At 40.6% G+C, this 21,472-nt stretch overlaps 1 protein-coding gene and 1 pseudogene across 2 annotated transcripts in view; both read right to left on the reverse strand.

The window, feature by feature from the left end:
* FRMD7 (FERM domain containing 7) overlaps positions 1 to 16,442 on the reverse strand; it is a 50,543-nt gene extending 34,101 nt beyond the window's left edge. Inside the window, exon 1 of one of the 2 annotated variants that reach the window (XM_012499071.2) lies at positions 16,208 to 16,440. In XM_012499071.2, coding sequence (XP_012354525.1) covers positions 16,208 to 16,264 — 57 coding nt within the window. In that variant the 5' untranslated portion in view covers positions 16,265 to 16,440. Of the gene's footprint in view, positions 1 to 16,207 lie in introns of both variants that reach the window. The other variant, XM_003272619.2, reaches the window with a different exon arrangement.
* On the reverse strand, positions 16,328 to 19,745 carry LOC100602441 (annotated as a pseudogene).
* Positions 19,746 to 21,472: the final 1,727 nt, after the last annotated feature.

A 21,472-nucleotide genomic window follows, 5' to 3' on the forward strand; every position in this document is an offset into this window, starting at 1 on the left:
TGTATTATCCCTTTTGTAACTTACCCCAATCACCCACTGTGGCACTGGCCCAGAACCAGTTCCATCTATAATAGTATAAGCACATTGTCATTCAGCATATTTGTGGGGACAACTGTGAACTAGTTCCTTCTGGCTAATTTCCATCAGTCCTTTACTCTTCAAATCCTGAACTCCGAATAGCATTTTGGAAGCCAGAACCAAGCAGAACACTCCAGTGAGAGGATTGGACTTGTGTTAATTAGAACAGTAAGTATGGAGATAGTTCTGCATTTTGACACCATTTAGTGCAATTCTAGGCTAAGCATGTTTTCAGTGATGCTGATTTAATTTTAGCCATCTGGTGAAATCTTGGTCTGCACTCCTTCACCTCGACTGAGCTCTGTTTATAAACATCAGTAGGTGTGCACCTTATTTACAGAGAGCTTAAACCCCTCTGAAGGTAAGCCTTTTTCTGCAGGCTACATCCAGGAATCTCAGAACTTCTTGAGGAATAAGCCCTAGGAGGGATTCTTTTTAAAGACCGTTTTACTTTTCGGTAAAAATGCAAATATTCTGACATTTTTAAAAAAGGCTCATATTTTACACATTTACCAATATAGGCAGCTACAAGAAGTTTTCTAGGAAATAAGCTGAACATAATTTGAAAGTTTGCACTCAGTAAATCACCTGGGGAACTAGGAAAGGGAGCTCCTTCAGGGCAGAGGCAGAAGAAATTCATTGACCAAATTGTAACCCTTCATGGGGTTTTAACTCCTGGTAAAAGGAAAACTGCTAAGAGTGGTGAGAGGCTAATTACCAGGTAGCAGCGGTTCCTTCTAAAATGGAGCTCTCTCTGCAGGCAGTCTAATCTTTTAGCATCTGGTGGAGAGCAAGGTGCAGTTAGACACATCAAAGAACAAAGAATAAGTAGGAAGGAACCAAGACCCTTTCCCTGGAGCCCACAGGACTCAGCAATAAACCCTGGAGGGAAGCACAGTTTGACTGGGTACTTAAGGTTTCCTGGTGGGGGTAAGTAGAAAGAACAAGCCTTTTAGATGCTTGTGCACGTGTGAAATTCGCACCAAATTACAACTGGTTTTTATTTTATTTCTGAAAACATAAAGCAGTGCTGCATGTGTGAAAGATGGAAGGCTTAACGTTGCTTAGGATTAACTGCCCAGAAAGATTTCCAGCCCACGTGACTATCCTGGGGGGTCCTGGAGAATCAAGCTGAACAACTGCCTGACCACCACCCCCTATACACACAGCCATATTGACGCCGACCAAACCAAGCAAGGAAGAGAACTCTGGAATCAGATAGCTAGTCCGGTACCTGATAGACGATACCTTCTGTCAGACACCTTTTCAAAGCTACAAGGAAGTGATTATATATAATTGCCTGAGGCCTTATGCAGGCCTGACAATAACCTGGACACGTTGCATCCGATTCACATTCTTTGGTGGAGTAACTGGATGGAGTCTAAGAGACTCTCACTGCTCAGCGTTAACCTTCATACTAACGGGGCAGGGGTGAAGAAAAAGATTCCCAGCAAGATTATCAGCCTAATAGCAATCTTGTCCCCACTCCTGGGACATTGAAATTATCATGCCTAAATGGGAAAGACTGTTGAAAAGTGACAGTGTAATAATAGCATTCTTAAGACAGTGCTCCCAAGTCTTATAGAAATTACTAGCTACTCTGGGTAATTAAAACAATTATAATTGTTTGTCTCCACATAACACTTTAGCATTAAATCCATGTGGTGGGCATGATGCACAACCAAATTCTAAATGGTACTTGGAATTATATTTTAACGTGAAATTGATTCTGTATATACCTAGCAATATGAGACACCCAGGACAAAACAGACCATTAGATATCATGTACTCCAAGCCCATCATTTTACAAGTGGGGAGATTTAGATCCAGAGCAGGTAAGAGACTTGCCTAGGATCTTTCAGCAGGTTAATGGCAGACCTGGGAGTGGGACCCAGGTCTTCTGGCCTCCAGCAATGGGCTCATTTCATTATGCCAGGCTCTCCTTAAATGTAAAGAGAAAACTAATATCTAGGTGTATGAACGATAAGAGAGAGATAAGCAGCTACAACTTGTTTTTTTCATTCATTTCTTCCTGTCATAGTCACACTGTTTACCTCATTTTACATTTTTTAATTTATGTGGGTACATAGTAGTCGTTTACATTTATGGAGTACAGGAGATGTTTTGATACAAGCATGCAATGTGAAATAAGCACATCACGGACAATAAGGTATCCATCCCCTCAAGCATTTATCCTTTGAGTTACAAACAATCCAATTACACTCTTTATTTTAAAATGTACAATTAAGTTATTATTGACTATAGTCACCTTGTTGTGCTATCAAATAGCAGGTCTTATTCATTCTTCTATTTTTTTTCTACTGATTAAACATCCCCACCTCCCCCCAAGTCTCCAACCCCCCACTACTCTTCCCAGCCTCTGGTAACCATGTTACCTGACTTTATTATCTTTTCTCACCTTTGGACTGTGTCCTTGACTCACTTTTCCCGCCTTCTGCTTATGACTTCAATGTTTCACCTTCTCCTTTAGCCTCCCTTTTCTCACTTGCTCCCCGAGTCAGTCTCTTTTTTCCTAGAATCAGCTTTACTCCATTTAGAAAGAGTGCTCACTATGTTGCCCAGCAGAGCTGTGAGCAGTTTGGAAGCCATGCTGTTCTGACAGGTTGTGAATTTCACAGAAACCCTATAAAGAAGTCATCAAGGAATAATGCCTTATAAAACATCTACTTACTAAGAGGCCACGAAAGCCAGCATATTAGGGTTACTGTGGAAAATCTGCGTTGACTGAACAGAAAACCTTTTAAAATATATTCAGGAAACTATTCCAAACTAAATGGAATGGGGAGGCACATGTGGAATTTAGGGGTCCATTAAGGAAGTAGAATTTCAATGTATAAAATGCACACCAAAATGTTAAAATCTTGGTGGTAGGATTATACTTGAAATTTATTTTCTTCATTTGCTTACCAGAATTTTCTCATCTATTTATAATGAACTTAGGTTCTATTGTTTTTGAAGCTGGATATAAAATTTTAAATTAAAAATATACAACCTCTACAGGATTCAAACTGATTAGCAAAAATCTGATCTCCCTGTCCAGGAGTGTCTCATTTCCCATCCTTTCCACATCTCCACGTTAGCCAGGTGTGCTTGCTTGTTGACACCTGTGGACTACACTAAGGAACCAGTTCTGCCCTAGGGCAGGAAACCTACAAGACGCCCCTGCCTCAGTCTTGACTTGGCTTCTTGCCAAGCTGCACCTTTGCAGCAGTCACTTAGGACCTGTTATTTCACTCTTCTTTTTCTACCCACACATCTATCCAAGTTCCTAACCCTGATGTTCACCTAGTCTCTTCACATGGGTTCCTGCTGTTTGATACTAACTTGGACATACAATGGCAACCAGCTAGATTCCACTTAGGTCTGCTCTCCCCTTGACCGATCGCCACGTATGTCGTGCACACCATAGGTGATTCTCAAAGATTTGTTGAACTTAACTCCGGGGCCTGCTTACAGCTTTCTGCCCCTTTTCTTTTAGCCTACACCAGCCTGTAGTCATCTCAGTCCTAAGTGCTAACTCACACTTGTGAGCCTTGGAGTGACTTGAACTTGTAAGCCTAGTAATTACAGATTCTTCTCAGTCTGGATTAGTCTGGGGCTGGCCCCAGATTTAAGGACCTCTGCCATCCTTTCTCCTCAAGGCTATTTAAATATGGTGGCTCTATTTTTAGGGTATGCAGCATAACTCAAAACAGTTGTCTGGAATTCTCTAATTGTACCCAGGTACAAGTACAGCCAAACCCAGGACATTTTTAATTTCATGCATTTCTTTTTAAGTACTACACATCTAAAAGACTGATGTACAAGAGAGAAAGAGAAAGCACGGTTTAACTTTCTAAATGTAAAATTGTGGGAAACCTGAGAAGGGAGTAGTGGTAGGATTTGTAACTTATTAGCAATCTTTAATGGGAAACTACATCCCAAGGGATACTAACCTTTGTGTCTTAAAATTAGTTGTACACTTCCAATGCAAGATCTTCTAATATTTTTCTCCTTTAATTGCTTAGGTGGAATTATTTGTGCAGAAGGATCTGGTTAAGCTGACTCATTGCTATTTAAAAATCAAAACCAAAGATATTCTTCCCTTCTGAATGTTGAATTTGACATTTGCTTTTCTCAACGTAGGAGTCTCTAGTCCACATTCCTCCAAATGCAGAAATGAATAAACAGGTTCACGGTGGCTTCCACAGAGAAACCTGAGGAGTCTTTGTAGATTCCTAGGAGTAGAGATGACCTCTCGTTTGTTATACTTTGGGGAAGTCTGAGGCAGGGCGTTTCTCATTTCTTCTGGCAACCCCATTTCGAATAGTCAGTGAGGGCATACTGTGACCACACAGTTTCACATGTGTGCAGGGCTGGTCCAGGAAAAAAATTATTACTCTAACACATGAAATGTTTGCACCACACCCCTCCCGACTTAACACTTAACTTCCTAGAATGTTTTATCGACTGACATTCTATCAGCTAACTCATTGGAGCAAGGATTAGCTGCCTAGCAGCTGAGAGCAAGAACAGAATCCACCCTTACGTTGATTTAACAGGTATTTACTAAGCATCTATTATGTTTCAGAGTAAGCAGTAACTATTCAACAACTATTGCTTGCCTTCTCAAAATTAAAGGAACTTACTGCATCCTTTTGGCCTCATAACCCCACCCACTGAGCTCCAAAGAATGACCTTTCTTTCTGGCCTCATATGATTCTCAGATGCCATGTATTTTTCTAACCTTGTCCATTTCTCTGAACCGTTTCCATTTTCCATTTGTACATGAAAGCTCTCTCAGAGCTCTTACAGGGCCCACTTCGCCAGCAACTGCTGACCCTGTTTTTTACACAACCACTCCCAACACAAATAAGAGTCGTTTAAGATACAACATGCGGAGATACAGCAAACTAACACAGGAACAGAAAACCAAACACCACATGTTCTCACTCATAAGTGGGAGCTGAACAACGAGAACACATGGACACAAGGAGAGGAACAACACACACTGGGGCCCGTCAGGGTTGGGGCCGGGGGAGGGAGAGCATCAGGATGAATAGTTAATGCATGTGGGGCTTAATACCTAGGTGATGGGTTGATGGGTGCAGTAAACCACCATGGCACACGTTTACCCATGTCACAAACCTGTCCTTTCTGCACATGTATCCCAGAACTTAAAATAAAATAAAATTTAAAAATACAATAAAATAAATAAAATAAAATGCTGAGATAACTGCAACATGGTGGTTCTTGAAGGGCTAGCTTCAAAGAGTGGATGGAGTGGTAAAGTGCATGGGCTCTTAATCCAGCTTGCCCCTGTTCAAATCCTGTTTGCACCGCTTACTATTCTGTGACTTTGGGAAAGTTACTTCACCTCTTTCCAGTTAGCACATCTGTCAAATGGGAATATTGGTAGCACCTACTTCATTGAGGATTTCAATGAGCTGATACATGTAAAATATTTAGACTAGTGTCTGGCACATAATAAACATTCTGTTGATCTATATTAGCTATTACCATTACTATATAGGTTGGAAAAGAGTAATAATTGTAGGCTAGTGGGGAATGGGGTTGATATTTTGGAGCAAGTTCCTAGAACCTATACATATCACATAATGTGGCTACGAGCAGCTGGGAAAGTGTGGCCCTGCCGTTATGAGAGGAATCCCCTCTTTTGATTGCTTATGCAGGTAGTGGATCATATACAGCAACTGTTTTTATTTATTATTTTTAATGGATGAATAAAAATTATATGTATTTATCATGTACAACATGATGTTTTAAAATATGTAGATTATGGAATGGCTAAATCGAGGTAACATATGCTTTACCTCACATACTTATCATTGGAACTGTGTTTTCAATGAAGATTCTTTTATTGTTTTCTCTTTTTTTGTTTTTTTGGCCTCAGTCCAAAAGCAATATATGCTTATTTAAAAAGCAGGGAACAAAAGAAACAGAAAAGCAAGAAGAAATAAGGTACTCCTAATCCCACCTATCAAGAGACAGCCAATCTAAGGATCACAGAGTAAAGCTCAATGCATGTGATGTAATAACACCTTTTGGTGACCAACTTTTTAAAAAAATGTAGTATTATATTGTGAATATCATCATTAGTTACTGTTATATGAAACTACCTTGTTGGACATGTAAGTTGTTTTCTCCCTTGAGCTATTGCAAACAACACTAAGATAAACATCTTAGTACACAAAGATGTACATGTATCTTTACATACAATTTTATTTCCTTAGGATACATTTTTCCAGAAACTGAATTTTCCCAGCTTATTTGGGGTACATTTTTGGTTGTCTTATTTTTGCTTGAGACTTTGAATTAAATACTAAAATGTTAAATTAATTTTTTGTGTAAAATTTTAATCAAATACGGAAATATGAATACAAATTATGGGCAGGAATCGTGGCAGTGGTAGTTCTTGCTTGGTAAAGCAGTGAAAGAATTATATGAACCCGAACTGTGCATCAGAATTCCGGAGGCAGCAAACCATAGGGGAGAGAGTTGGGGATTGCAATTAACGCATCTACTTTTAATTCCTGACTCAAGTACTTACTTGCAGTTGTATGACCTTGAGCTCATATTTAACCTTGCCGAACCTTGATTTCTTTATTTGAAAGATCTTTTTTATGAGTTTGTGTTGCAGAATTTTGCTCCTTAGTTCAGCTAAAACCAGGTTCTTGTCACACAACCAGGAAAATTTAGGCACGCGGACACATTGAAGAGTGAGTAGGGCAGGATTTTATTGGGCGAAAAGGGAAAAAAAGAAAAAAAAAACTCAGCAAAGGGAGATGGAGCTCCTGCTAATATGTCCCTGACCTCACAGATTGAATCCCAGGCCACCACATAAGAACTGGAGGCCAAGCTCCTCCCCCTGCCCATGGCTCCACCCTGTTCTCCCAGTGCGCATGTGGGCATGCTCAGACAAGGCCCTAGGCAGGCTCCCCCATCTGCACAAAAGCATCTGATGTAAACACTTGTGGGCTGGGTCAGAGATTCTCTGGGGACCCCTTTTTATCTGCCTAGGCATTTAGCTGTCTCATCAATTCCTGCTTGTCTCTCCTGTCTCAGCCCTCAGTCTCTCACCACTCTCTCTCAGCCCCCTCTGCCCTCAAATTTAAGATTCAACCAGATTAACCTACTCCACAGGCCTTTTCCTGCTTCTCCCTTTGTCTGGACCAACCTTCATCTCTGCTTTCCCACAGCCCCCCAACTCCCCAACACATACCTAAATAATTAGTACTGGCTATCTGGAGTTCAGGTTAGACATCACCTTCCTTAGAAAACCCTGCCTGTCCGTCCCCTCCACATATACACTTCAGTCTAGGTTAGATGCCCCTCTTTTGCTGTGCTAGAAAAAAAATTATCCTTTCCACTGTCATTTGTACACATCACACCATAATATACATACCTGCTTATATCTCTGATTCTTCCCCTAGCCCATGAGCTCTTTGAGATTAGGTACTATTTCTCATTCATCTCTGCATCCTCAATAGCCAACACAGTGTGTGGATTCAGTGAGGGCTCGTGAGGACTTGTTAAGTGAGTGATGAATGAATGAAGGAGCATAATCATACCTATTTCACAGGTGTATTAAGTAATGATTGTATGAAATAATGTTAAGTGGAAATTCCTGGCATTCAGCTAGGTCAGGAAATGATATCTCATAGCATTAAAGGCAATTGACAGTAACTTTGTCACAGATCTCTTACAATCACTTAAAATGTTCTGAGTGTGAAGTTCTGGAGAATCTTTGTCTTTTTAAAAGTCTGTTGAAAGGTGAATTTCGTCATCATAGAAGGAATCTCAGCGGACAAAGGACCTCTTGTTTAAGACAACTAAGCCCAGCGATTAGTGGTGAGGCGCCATGCCTAAGTGCTTCCAGGGCCTGGGGTCAGCTCACCCAGACAAACCTCCCCTTTCTGGCCCCACACCTTGGACCCAGAAGAGGAGGAAGTGGGTAAAGAGGCTGAGAAGGAATAAAGAAAAAGGGGCTGGAACTAGATGATGTGGGGGTAATAATTGTAGCTTTTGCACAGCAGCTGTGTTTAGAACCAGACAAGCTATATACATCAGAGGGTTCCGCAGCCCCCAGAAAAATGTTCCTCGGAACGCCTGCCACCTTTCATTCTTCCTGAGCTTTGTAGCCTTCAGCAGATCTTCTCAGTGGTGCCTTGCCCTAGCACCTCACTGGCCAGCTCGGCACTACCTCCTAGGGTGTAAATGAACTGTTAAGGGTGGTTCTCTCAGCAGTAGAACTGGTCTCACGGAATGTTTTTCCAGTTCTGACAGTCTGGCACAAAGCTACTAAGAGGCACCTAGTATCACAAAAGCTAGGCACTGCGCTCTGCTGCTGGGCTGGCAGTCTCCAGGCTCTTTTAGGAAATGACTGGGCCAGTCCAGCCGCCTCCCAGATGATTTTCCCCCTCAGGCCATGCCCTTTTGACCCCAAGACAATTTGGACTCAGCTCAGTCAATTTGAAGAATTTCTCCAAGTTGCAACTGACAGCTTCGTTGTCTTAAGGCACAAATTAAAGTTAAGCCTTTATTAGAGTAATACATTTGTGTTTGTGACAGGTCAAAACAATGATGCAAATGCAGGGTATTTAAAAGAGAGGGAGAGAAACTCCTATAGAATTCAGAGGAATCTTCTCCTCTGGCGAGTCTAATTCAGAGGGAAGATCTGCAGATCGTTCTGGCTGCAGGGCAGTGAACCAACTTCTGCTACTCCTCCCCAGCACCAGGCAGCAGGCAGGCCTGCCCTGCGATGAAAGGTGAAGAGGCGGCCGGCAAGGCCCCAACTAACTGAAATTTTCCACAGAGATTCCCACGAGTGCAGACGTGAACAAACACCCAACCGCCACCCACCTATAGCTCCAAAGCCAGTTCCCCAATCTCCTCCGCCATGGCCTCAAATGTTCTTGCGTTCGGGTTCCCTCCTCCTTTCAGCTGTGGGGATGGGAAGCCAAGGGGCAGGTAGGAGTGGGAGTGGGAAGGCTGGAGGCCCTGCCTTTGCTCTGAGCTGGAGCAGGAAAGCAGCCTGGAAGCCATGTGACAGCAGGAGATGTGGGGCTCCCAGAGGGTGGGGCAGGCAGCACCCACACCATGCTTGACCCACTGCTCAGCCTGGCCTGGGGCCAGAGGAAGCACAAGCACTTTTTTTCAGTTCAATTTATTCTCCGAAGCAACAAACCTCAGGATATGAACGACAGAGGAAGCTCAGTTTAAACAAAGACATTCACCAGGCAGTATGGGTCCCCTGCAATGACAAATGAATCCCTGGCAAAGGGACAGCCAACATTGGCTAGGTTGGAACGTTATGATTCCAGGATGATCTTTCTGACCTGGGTTTAGAAGCTCCTTCACTTGGCTTTCTTTGTACAGGCACGGGGTGGTGGTGAGCTGATCTGCTAAGTCTGTTGGTCAGTCTATCAACAAACATCGATTGATCCCACCTAGCATGGGGCAGGCTGTTTAGGCAGGCTGCTTATGATGTATCTGCTAGAGGATACATCACAAAGTTCTGGAAAACCAGGAAGTTTCACTGCATATGCAGAAATCACACTTGAGTCAGAAGCCTACCATCTAATCAATGTATAGACAGGATTTTGAAGCCAGACAAAGTGGGGCTTGAATCCCAGCTCACCTGCTAACTTAAATAGCCATATGACTTTGGGTAAGCCAACCTCTCTGTGCCTCAGTTCACATACTCATAAAATAGAGATAAACATAATATTTTAGGTCTAGTCAGCTTGGAATATTACTGCTTGGACATAAGAAGCAGGACATGTGTTCACCATCTAAAATTGGAGCCAATTCCATGAGGCATGAGTGTAGCAAACACTTATATAGCACTTACTAGTACTAGTCTGAGTGTTTTACATATATTAATTCATTTAACCTTTGGTAGGACCCTATGGAGCAGGTACTAATATTATCCCCATTTTACAGATTAAAAAAAAAAACCCAAGGCACAAAGAAGTTATATAAAAACCTTAGTGACACTTATTTGATGTGCGTGAGACTTATGTAAGGTAGTGCATGGGAAATACATTTAGAAAATTGTTGATAAATGCTATTTGTGATTATTATTCAGTAATATTATTATTATTAACTGTATTACTCTAACTGTGAGTAATGACCATGGAACAATTTAGAATGTAGTAAAATGCAAAGGGTTTGGCTATTTCCATCTGCTTCCTTAAAGGAAGCCCTACATTATTTTAGGTAACTCTAGGGAGTTCTTATGGACCCTTCCAGGATTAATGACTCCAAAGGGAAGATCAAATCTCTTGGGACTGCTGAGTAAACAGAGGCCAAAGCATGCAAAAAGCCAGGGTAAATTAACCCTACAGGAAGCGCAGAAATAGGGGAGCACAGCTCTATTACCTGGAGGTGGGTTGCAAAATCAAGCATTATCAAAAGAAAGTCCAGTTGAAAGTGACTGTTCTTTGTTGGTTTGCAAAGTATGGAAATAAGGAGGTCTGTAAGCTAGGGAGAGGGGAATTAACAAGTTTGAGCACCCGCTTTGTGTCAGGAACCTTATCCCTGTTATCTCATTTATCATGACAATGACCTCATGAGGTAGATGCTAGGATTATCTCCACTTTAGTGATAAGGGTACATCCTCAGAGAGCTGAAGTGACCCACCTGAAGTCTCACGCCTTCAAATTGTTGGTGTTTGGTCTAGAATTCAGGTCTGCCCTACTCCAGATGTATTTTTCCTTCCATAATCCCATCCATAAATCTCAAACAAAACCAATCATTATCCCTTCTAAACTTGCTCCTTCTATTCTGTTCTCTATGTTGGTGAGTGGGGCCATCATCCCACCAGCCACTTAAGCTAGAAACTTGGAGGTCATTTAGATCCTTTCTCACATATCTCCCATACCCAAAGGGGTGGCATCAAATGGTTCTAGAAATTCTACCTCATTAACATGTCTTTTATTCATCCTTCCTGTCTGTCTTCACCATTGACCAAGTTCAGAACCCTAGTAGGCTGCAATATTGATGTTTGGGCATATGTGTTTGGATATAGTTTGACCATCTAAAATTGGATCCACTAAACTTGATGGTAACATTCAGATTCTACCTGGCATCTCTAGCACTTAGAACATATTTTTATTAAATATAGGATGAATGAATAAATGCATAAATTAACGAATGATGAGCAGAGGCTAATATCCCCACTTTTAAACCCTTTAGTGGTCTCTGCCACCTTCAGGATAAAGACCACATTTCTTCACATACAGAATACATTGCCTGAATGGTCTAGCTGCCAACCTCTTCTTCAACTTTGACCTCCAGTCACTCCCATTTTCCTTTCAAGATTCCATTCTTCACTCAGATTGACCCTTTTGTTCTGTGAAAGGACCATGTTCTCTTTTGCATATTGGCCTTCATTCTTTCCTTTGTGTAGATCACCATACTTACCCCCACAATCTACCTCTCGATCTTCACCTTCTTAACTCCTACTCAGCAACTTAAATGGTTTGTTCTTCTGGAAGTTTTTCCTCGCACCCCAAGTCTAGGATTTACAGTTGACAGAACTAAGGCTCAAATAGCCTAAGTGACTTACCCACGGCTCCACAGCCTGTCAGTGGCCGAGTCAAATCTATCCTGGTTTATCAGACTCCAAATATACATTACCTCATTTGTATTACTCCTTGCAACAACTCAGCAAGCTAAGGGGATAAGTGATTAGTCTAAGATTACATAGCTAAAGTGGTGGGTTTTTTGGTAGTTTTTGTAGTCCCAAATCCAGGTACCTTCTATTACACCAAAGCAATTTCATTTCATTGAAGTTGGAAGAACTTTGCCTTATGAAGTGACAGAATCGGTTATCTATTTCACTGTTGACTAAACTACAAAACATCCTTCATCATTACAAATTTAAAAACCAACCCCTGGGCAAACATCCCAAGGGTAAATTCCACCACTAATAAATTTAAAAATCACTGTGCTTTGCTTTCCTACTTAACTTGAACAGTGTTCGGTCCTGGCACTGCCTCTCCTCTGTCTCTTTCCAAAAATGAGGCCTAGTGGCCTTTATCATGGACTCCCAAGGGAATCAGGTGAGCTAACTTACTATATTCTCTTACTGGGTACCCACTGCATGGGGTAATCAGGTAAATGTGAAAGTAGAGATGTTTTAACATGTTGTTTTGACTTCAGGCTCCAGAAACCATCAAAGTGAAACATTTTAGAAATTCAGAAATAACAGCTTTTACAAAGACAGAAATACAGCAGGCAAAAAGGAATATCAGATAGAACTGTGTCAAATACGGTGATGGGGTGGCCATTTTGTACAACTCTCTATGTAACCTGAGTTGAACAAACAAGAGGTTGCTCTCCAAAGGCACTCATCACTACTACTAAATGTGTGTGAGAGTGTGTGTGCACACGTGCATGTGCATGTGTGTACATTGAAGAGATTGATAGTCAAGCTAGAAACTTGACCCTCTATTGTTTCTAATATCTCACAAAGCTTTAACTTTGGTCTTATCTTCCTTTTTTCCATCAAGAAAAGTTCTAGTCTCCATGTTGAAGAAGCAAAACTAAATATACAATAAAACCTGCAATTAATTTGTAAATCATGACCTTACTCAATTTTTAGTCCCACTCACCCACTCCCATCATCATTCTAGAGAGCCTTCCTTGACAATCTAAAGATAAGCTGTCCGTGGTAAGATCAGCCCTAAGAATAATGCTAATATTTGACAATGATCAGTTTTATGAAATAAATATGAGGGCTTGAAAAGTAAGATGACATTTTCACTAAATTCATTTTCTTCATTGGATTGTACTTTAGTAGGCACATTCTAGCAATTCTGAAGTCCCATAACCTATCCTGCACCCCTAAACACTATTGGAAGTTCATGAAAGAAAAGGTTGACTAATATTTTCAGAGAATTTGTCTATAAAATCAACACCAAGTGACTCAGAGCACAAATATGCAAAGAAACCTCAGGAAAACAAGATGTATTTGGGAGCAGCCACTCTTTCTAATAAACTAACTGAAAGTATTAACAAGTTAAAAACAGTAGGATGAACAGAAAGTGGAGTTGTCAATCATGCAATGACAGAAAAAGGAATAACCAAGGCCAAAATTGGTAGCATCCAGGCAGCATTGTCCAGAGCAGAGTGTGCTCTTGCTCACAAACTTTACCTACCAATATAGCAGAGTCTACTGTTCCCAGAACAGGGCCTGGGACATATTAGGTCCTCAATAATAATTTGTTAACTAAATGAGTTAATTAATGAATACATGACTAAAAGGTCTCAATGCCATGGCCTCTGTGGACACAGATGCATTACCAAGCCATCGAATATTAGGATCATATATCTAATTCTTCCAGATCTCGCTCTTCTGACATCATTTGGCATATAAATGATGAGAGGACCCCAGTGTCCCCAATCCCACTGTAAATGGTGACACTAGCATTCTAATTTTAAATGTCAGTCTCTGACTCCAGTTCTTGTGGAGTAGTGACAAAACAGGCTTCTTAGGAAACAGTCTCAGGAGGCCTGAGTGAGACCTTGGACACTGGCAAATTCAGCAAGATAATAGTACTGGGGGTGGAGAAAGGGTTCTGGATGTCAATGAGCTTTCCCCAGGTGACATTATTTTATCTGATCATGTGTCCTTTTTATATTTCTACCACTGCACTTTCTGTAAAATCAACACCAATACCCAAGAGTCCACTATGTTCCCTTATGCAACCAATTATTTTCTTGAATCTTATCTTAAAGGACAGTTTTCCTTGGTTATGATCCATGCCTCTTGAGATTCCAGTTTAGTATCAAAAGGTCCTCCATGTGGCCTTCCTCAGCTATTAATGGGTTCTCTTCATTATGGTTCCAAGCATTTCTTCACCAAATTTGGAATGTTAGTTCTAATAAAGTAGAGCATTCTTTAGGTTGCTTTTTAAGTGTTTGAATAGGTGAAAAGATTCACACCATTGTCTCCGTGACCTTGAGGGAACACTGTCCCACATAATTCTTCAACCGTGATTAAGAAAAGAAGGATCTACTAACTGGTTCACAATAGTCATCAAAAGCTCACTGTGTGCCAAGTTCTATGCCTTTTGAGGTCATCAGAAAATAAATAATGTGCATCGGCAATACTGAAGGCTACTGACAGATGAGTCTTCTGTTTACAATGTATATGAAGGAGAGGGAAGAGTTCTGGATTGGAAGTCCAGCTCTGCAATTATATGCTGTGTGATCATGCACACGTCACTTAAGTTCCCTGAGCCTCCATCTTTTAATTTACAAAATGGGAAAAGATCTTTTCCCTACCTTCACTCACAAGGCTGAATGGAGGATCAAATGAACTAATGGATGTGAAAGTGCTTTGTAAATTTTAAAGTGCTACCCACAGATGACTCACTACTGCTATCATCATCATCACCACCATTATCATCATCATCACTATCATCATCATCATCATCGTCAATCTATTATTGTTAAGCAGAGAAGGTACTATTGGATGATTGAATGCTAACTTAAGCTTCTAACTCCTCTGGACAAAGCCACTCACAGTACTGCAGCCAGTGCTATTGCCACTCTGGGTAACACCACAATTGCTACTTACAAAGCAGTCTTCCACAGAGCAAAAGGGATCACATGCTTTGACACCCGAATTGCTGGGTATCAAATCTCTCCCATTATCTTTCCAAGGAACACAATGTGTTGCAGCTGGAGACAGTTTGACTTGAAGCCAAATCAAGTCTTCAAGTTGCTGGAACTGGCTCTTCCGTAGGTGAATTTTGTGAAGATATGGTACTGTGTTCCCCATCCACCCTCCAACCCATTTAAATGGATCTGAATTAGACTGCACATTCAAAAAACTCATCTGTCACTTTTTGTCAAAGATTTCTCTTTGAGTTCCTTGAAATATCTATTAAAAACTTAGCCTAAAGCAATATCTTTTGAATACCCAGCTCACTAATTCAGGTACTGCAGCACTGTGAGCATACACCACCAGTCTGCAAATGGATAAACTACTCAAAAGATATTTTCCACCCCTTAAATATAGTTCCAAGAAAGAATAGGAAATGCCTCATACCTCTAATGGAAGCTATTTGCTACAAAAACAAATCATTCAGGTCCGTGGAACTAGAAATGCCTTTTGCGCATAAAACTGAAAGGAAGAGACAGCAAAACAGCAGACGAAGACATGAAGTCATCACTCACAAAGCACATGATTCAAATAAAAATAAAATACTCATTGGAAAAATGGGCTACCCACACACCAAACATCATGGCTGAGCCACAGCAGTTGTCAGTTTATGTATAAAAGAACAAACATTTTGTGTGAATTTCAAAGAAAATAAACTATTTGTCTCTTGTTAGTAGCTAATGTAAATATCAAAGCAAATAGTATTTTTGGTTCCAATAAAAACGTAGAACTTTTCAAAATGCTCATACATAAATCCCGACATCAAAATGTACATATCTTAAGATGTTGGAACATGAGCAACAAATGATGTGCTTAATACATTTGTTCTTTCTTGAAGAGATGAAGTATAATTGTATGCAATCATCTTGTAGCTAGGAATTTATTAAGAACTCTGAACTATAAGTACTAAATCAAGCTAAATAGTCTCTTATCCTAATTTTTCTCTCTCATACTTGTCATTACTTCCTGAAGTTCTCATTACAACTACATAATTCTACCCCTTATAACCCATAGGTTTTCTTCAGAAAAGGAGGATAGCTTCCCCCACTCCTTTCCCTCAGAACAACAGTTTTCTCCCCACAAATGCTCATGGGATGAGACCCACAGACATAATTTCAATGAACAATAATACCTTATTGGGTAAAAGAACTAGTTTATTGCTGCTTTACTTTTTGCAAATAGTTATCCTGCCTTTAAAATTTGCTATTGTTGTCCTTTGAGAAAAGACAACTTGTTCTAAGAGAAAGGTTAATGGAAAAATATGAACTACATTGTGATGTTAAATACAGATTATTTTTCCAAAGCTAAAAATCACAGTCCTCCTTCATTCAGTCCTAAAGAAGACATAACATTGCTGTCTAATGGGCTGTTCACAAATGACTATTATTGAATGAATAATAAAGGAATAATAGCAATGTGATTTCCACTTACATCAACCACAAAAATCTTCTGGGAATCATCCAAAAACTGCACTTTTAAATGTAGCATTCTCAGCGAGGCCGTTGGGCTGCAAGCAGGCTCAGAGTGCTGTGGGTGCTTTCTCCAGGAATTTCACTCCCAGCTGTATGTGGTGCACTCGGGTCCCCCCACCCCCAGCCAGGCATCTCCACTGTCAGCGGGGCACACTTCCGTTTGCTTGAAGTAATGCACACCCAAGGGCGTTTGTGCTGCCAAGTGCAGGGGATCAATAGCATCTGGGTAGTCTCCTGTTTGGTCCATATCAAATCCAACTGGTCTTCCTCTAGCCTTCTTAAACTCAGCTCCTTTCTTCAAAGAAAAATATAAAGAAGGAAAGCATTTGTGGTCCCCGGGGATTTTCTTTATTTCACAAGGGCACAATTTGAAAACCCTAGATGAAGCTTTAATAAACTGAGAATAGCCATTCTCAAAAGCAAAAAGATTCGAGTTAATCTCAAATTGTACTAGAAATTTCATGGCCGAGCTAGGAAGCATCTATCTATCTATCTATCTATCTATCTATCTATCTATCTATCTATCTAGTTATCTAGCTATCTAGCTATCTAGCTATCTATCTATGCTTATATATATCTATATATAATTATATAGATATCATACATCCATATAATTGCATATTATATAGAAACATATATAAAATTATGTATAATTTTAATTATCTGAATTCACATGATTTAGAAATAAAAACTATATAAAAAGGTATATGGAAAACTTCACTTCCACTCCTGTTCCCTCTTTTCTGTGTTCCCAATATACCCCTATTGGTTACCAGTTTTTTTCTTTCTATTCCCATAGAATTTATGTGCTTACATCTATAAAGAAATGAAACAAGGAATACAACTGATGTTGAACCCCATCTCAGCTGTAAATAACATTCATGTATTCTTGGATAAATGAACTAATTAGGATAAAGAACGTTCTAATAAAACAATCATCAAAGAATTATATTAATATCATTTTCATTATATACCAATAATTACGATAACATTTAGTCTGGACTGAGATAACACTTAATGCAAGAACTAAAAAAACTTACTTCCATTTATAGTTTTTGTTGACAAGAAGATAATGGGTGAATGACTAAAAGATGCCAAGCACAAGAGATTACATTATGATAGGATTCTTGGCTGAAAGTGGTATGAAAATATAGAAAAAGAAAAGCCAATTTAAAATATTCAACTACTAAAGAACTAGCTCATTTATTTTTATAAATGAATAAAGGGTGTCAAATTGTTGTGATATTTAAATTGTACTGGATATGTTTAAAATAGTGATGTAACAGTTTTTATTTTAAAATACCAATATTTACATGACACCAGCAAACACATACTTTGTCAAGTATTTAACTTCCCATGAAAAATTTTAGATGTCAACTTAGATGGGTGAGGGGATACATGATTTTTCAAAATACTTTTGGGGGCCACATGAGCAGAATACTTTGTGGACCACTGCTTTAAAACACTATTTCTCTAAGTACGGTTGAGGGACCAACTTACAGAATCACCTGGGAAGGGTGGCTGACTTTTTAAAAATGCAGATACCTGAGCCCCATCTCCAAATTGGGTTGTTAGGTTTGGGGTGGACCCCAAATAGATCAATTTTCAACATGCACTCCACGTGGCTCTCATGCAAACCATTTAAGAAGCACTACTTAAAAAATAAAAACTAGCATTTTACAGTATTATGGCCATGGCTGAAGAGGGAAACAACCTCACATACATATCTGGACTGAGGATAGAATTGAAATAAAAGCTAAACAAGAGCCGGAGCTCTCAAAATAGTAGCACCCGTGGAGGAGCCTAGAAATAGGAAAAGGTCACCAGGGAAGGAAGGCACTTTTCCCAGAATTCCTAGTACAGTCAAAGAACAGAATGGGAATGGAAGGGCTTAGGCAGGCTAAGCCCACTGTGGGCTCTCCCCTGTGGTTGCACTTTGGGAGAAAACAGAAGAAAGTCCTTTTCCATCTTGAACTAGCCTGAGGAAAGTCTGTGTTTAGGAGGGTCGACCGTCACACCAAAACAAAACATGCCCTAACAGAAGCTGATTGCAAAGCAGGTGACAGAGAACACTTTGGGAAGCACTGCTGGAGCGGGACAGAGGGGTACTTGCCATGAAAATGCCCTCGAGAGCATCTGACAACACTGTTGGGATGGTTGAGGCACCTGTTCCCTTTTGGTCTTACTGGTGGCCTAAAATGTGGTCTCAGAGTACTTGTCTTCTGCCTGCTCGCTGGGTGGGGCTTGCCAGCATCTGTTCTCTCTTCCTAGGATCACAGAAGAACTGCAGCTTCCTGGGGAGCAGTTTCACCTCCACAGGCATCACTTCATACTCCTCACTGTCAATGCTAAAAGAGCTCCCTGCTTCCTTGGGGACAAGCGAAGTGTACTGGCTGGCTTGGAGACACTCCATGCCCTCGGTGTCCAGCTTGGCTTTTCTCACCTTTCGACTTCTTATAGTTACAAAGTCTCCTTTGCTGACGGTGTTGGCTTCAATGCAGATGTTCATAAAATCTTTGCGTGTTCGGTCAAGCTGATTGTTCCGTGTTATGATGGACAGTTCAATGGTGGACAACTGCACATCTTTCCAGACCTCTCGGCTCACCTCTTGGGAAAGGGCATCCTGTGGTTGTGCCCAGTAAGATGCAAGCCTCTGTAATATTCTCCTGTACAAAGAAGGCCTTTGTACAGGGGTCTCCTCTGGTTCATTGGCAGGTCTCTCTGTAGGTCCCGTATACGAGATAGAGGTTTCATGAGTCTGAGGCCACTCCTTAAGAGTGCTGAAAAAGTGGGCTGCTTTGATTTTTAGAGGCCCAAGATATCAGTACCTGCTAACTTTGATGCCAGCATCTCTGAAGGATCCCCATCAAAGGCCGGTCATTGCAAACACAGGCTGTTCCTTTTCACCCTTGATCTGCAAGACATCAAATGGAACTGTCTCTCCATTCACAATGGCAAGTGTAGCATCAGTAATATGTTGGACTTTGTTTCCACTTTCAGTAAAGAGGTTATGACTCAAACTACTGGTCTCTCCCAGTGGGATAAATCTAATGGGAATCTTACTGAAGGTAGCCTCATCTGTTCATCGAAGAACTCCAGTAACAACCTCCTGCAGTGTCCCATCTCCTCCTGCAACAATGATCACCTATGTGTTTTCTATCAGTTCCAGTAATTTCTTGGCTTGTCCCTCATAATCTGTCTTAACAATAGTCACACCTATGCCAGGATAAATGTAAAATCGGGGCAGCATTTTTTTCAAATAGAATCCTGGCTTTGCCTTTGCAAGCTGCAGGATTGAGAAAAACAGATTCTTTCTTCACTTGTGCATTGGGAGGAATGAGTTGATTGCCAAACACCTGAGCTTCTTCACAGGCTGCTCTCCTTAGTAGGTTATCACAGTGTTTTCCATAGAGCCACTGGCCTCCCCAGGTCAGCAGGCAGAGCCCAGCTGTAGCTTTCTTCCAATGATTTTGAAGTGTTTAAAAGAGCACCGCCATCTTCTAGAGATTTGCATGGCTGGTCCCGCTCGGTAACCACTTTTATTAGCGTTTTGTTGTAGTTGTTCAGCCTTCAGTGTTTCCTTATGCAAATTTTATACAAGCAAATACAAATGTATCTATCCTATGTAGGTAGCATACTAGTATTAAACTGTTTTGTGCATTCTTTTTCCTCATTTATCATGAAGATCTGCCCTTACCTGTGCATGGAGAACTTCCTCATTTCTTTTCACAGCTGCATAATTTTGCACTGTGTAGACTAACCAAAGTTCACTCAGCCAGTCTGAAATTAATATTTCAGCCTCAACAAGACTGAAATGAATATCTTTATACATATGTCAATTTATATGTGTGCAGATATATCTGTAGGATAGAGTTCCAGAAGTAGAGTTGCTGGTCAAGGATAATGAATTGGTAGTCACGATAGCTATATCTATATTTCCTTCCATAAGGGTTATTATAGGTTGAATTGTGACCCATAAAATTCTTATGTTGAAGTCCTGAGCCCTAGTAACTCAGAATGTGACTGCATTTGGAGAGAGGGTCTTTAAAGAAGTAATTAAGTTGAAATGAGGTCATTAGGGTGGGTCGTAATCCAATTTGACTGGTGTCCTCGTAAAAAGAGATTAGGACACAGACATGTAAAGAGGGAAGACTACGTGAAGACACATAGAGGAGAAGATGTACATCTATAAGCCATGGAGAGAGGCGTCAGAAGAAACCAGTCCTACCAACACCTTGATCTCAGACTTCTAGCCTGCAGAATGGTGAGAAAATAACCTTCTGTTGTTTAAGCCACCTGGTCTGTGATATTTCTTATGGCAGCCCTACCAAATTAATAAAGATTGTACTAATTTGCAGTCCCATTAGTAATGTATGAGAGTGACTGTTTTCTATACAGGCTTGACAGTGGAGTATTAAACTTTTGAATATTTACCAAACTGATAGGTGAGAAAAAAAATCTTGGTGTACTTTTCATATTATGAGAGAAGTCAAGCATCTTTTCATATGTTTAAGGGCCATTACTTTTTTTTTTTTTTTGAGACAGAGTCTCGCTCTGTCTCCCAGGCTGGAGTGCAGTGGCGCGATCTCGGCTCCCTGCAGCCTCCACCTCCTGGGTTCAAGCGATTCTCCTGCCTCAGCCTCCCAAGTAGCTGGGAATACAGGTGTGTGCCACCGCACTCCGCTAGTTTTTTTTTTTTTTTTTTTTGTATTTTCAGTAGAGATGGAGTTTCACCATTTTGGCCAGGCTGGTCTGGAACTCCTGACCTCAGGTGATCTGCCCGCCTCAGCCTCCCAAAGTTCTGGGATTACAGGTGTGAGCCACCACACCCGGCTCCAGTGCCATTACATTTATATTAATTTCTTTTTTGTGTGGATTTCTTTTACTGTGAAAGGTGTGTTCATTTACTTCGACATTCTCATTTTATTTTTCTTATTTAAAAGATTTTGTATAAAGTTGAAGGAGTACAAGTGCAATTTTGTTACCTGTATATATATTGAGTACTGATGAGGTCTATGCTTTTATTGTGTCCATCACCCAAATAATGTACCCATTAAGAAATTAATTGTACTGGTTAAGTAATCTGTCACCATCTACCCCCTTCCCATCCTCTCACCTTTCTGAGTCTCCAGTATCTATCATTCCACCCTCTATGTCTGCATGTATACATTATTTAGCTTATAAGTGAGAACATGTTGTATTTGACTTTCTGTTTCTGGGTTGT

The sequence above is a fragment of the Nomascus leucogenys genome, chromosome X, assembly GCF_006542625.1.
Source record: "Nomascus leucogenys isolate Asia chromosome X, Asia_NLE_v1, whole genome shotgun sequence".
In the NCBI taxonomy this organism is placed as follows: domain Eukaryota; kingdom Metazoa; phylum Chordata; class Mammalia; order Primates; family Hylobatidae; genus Nomascus; species Nomascus leucogenys.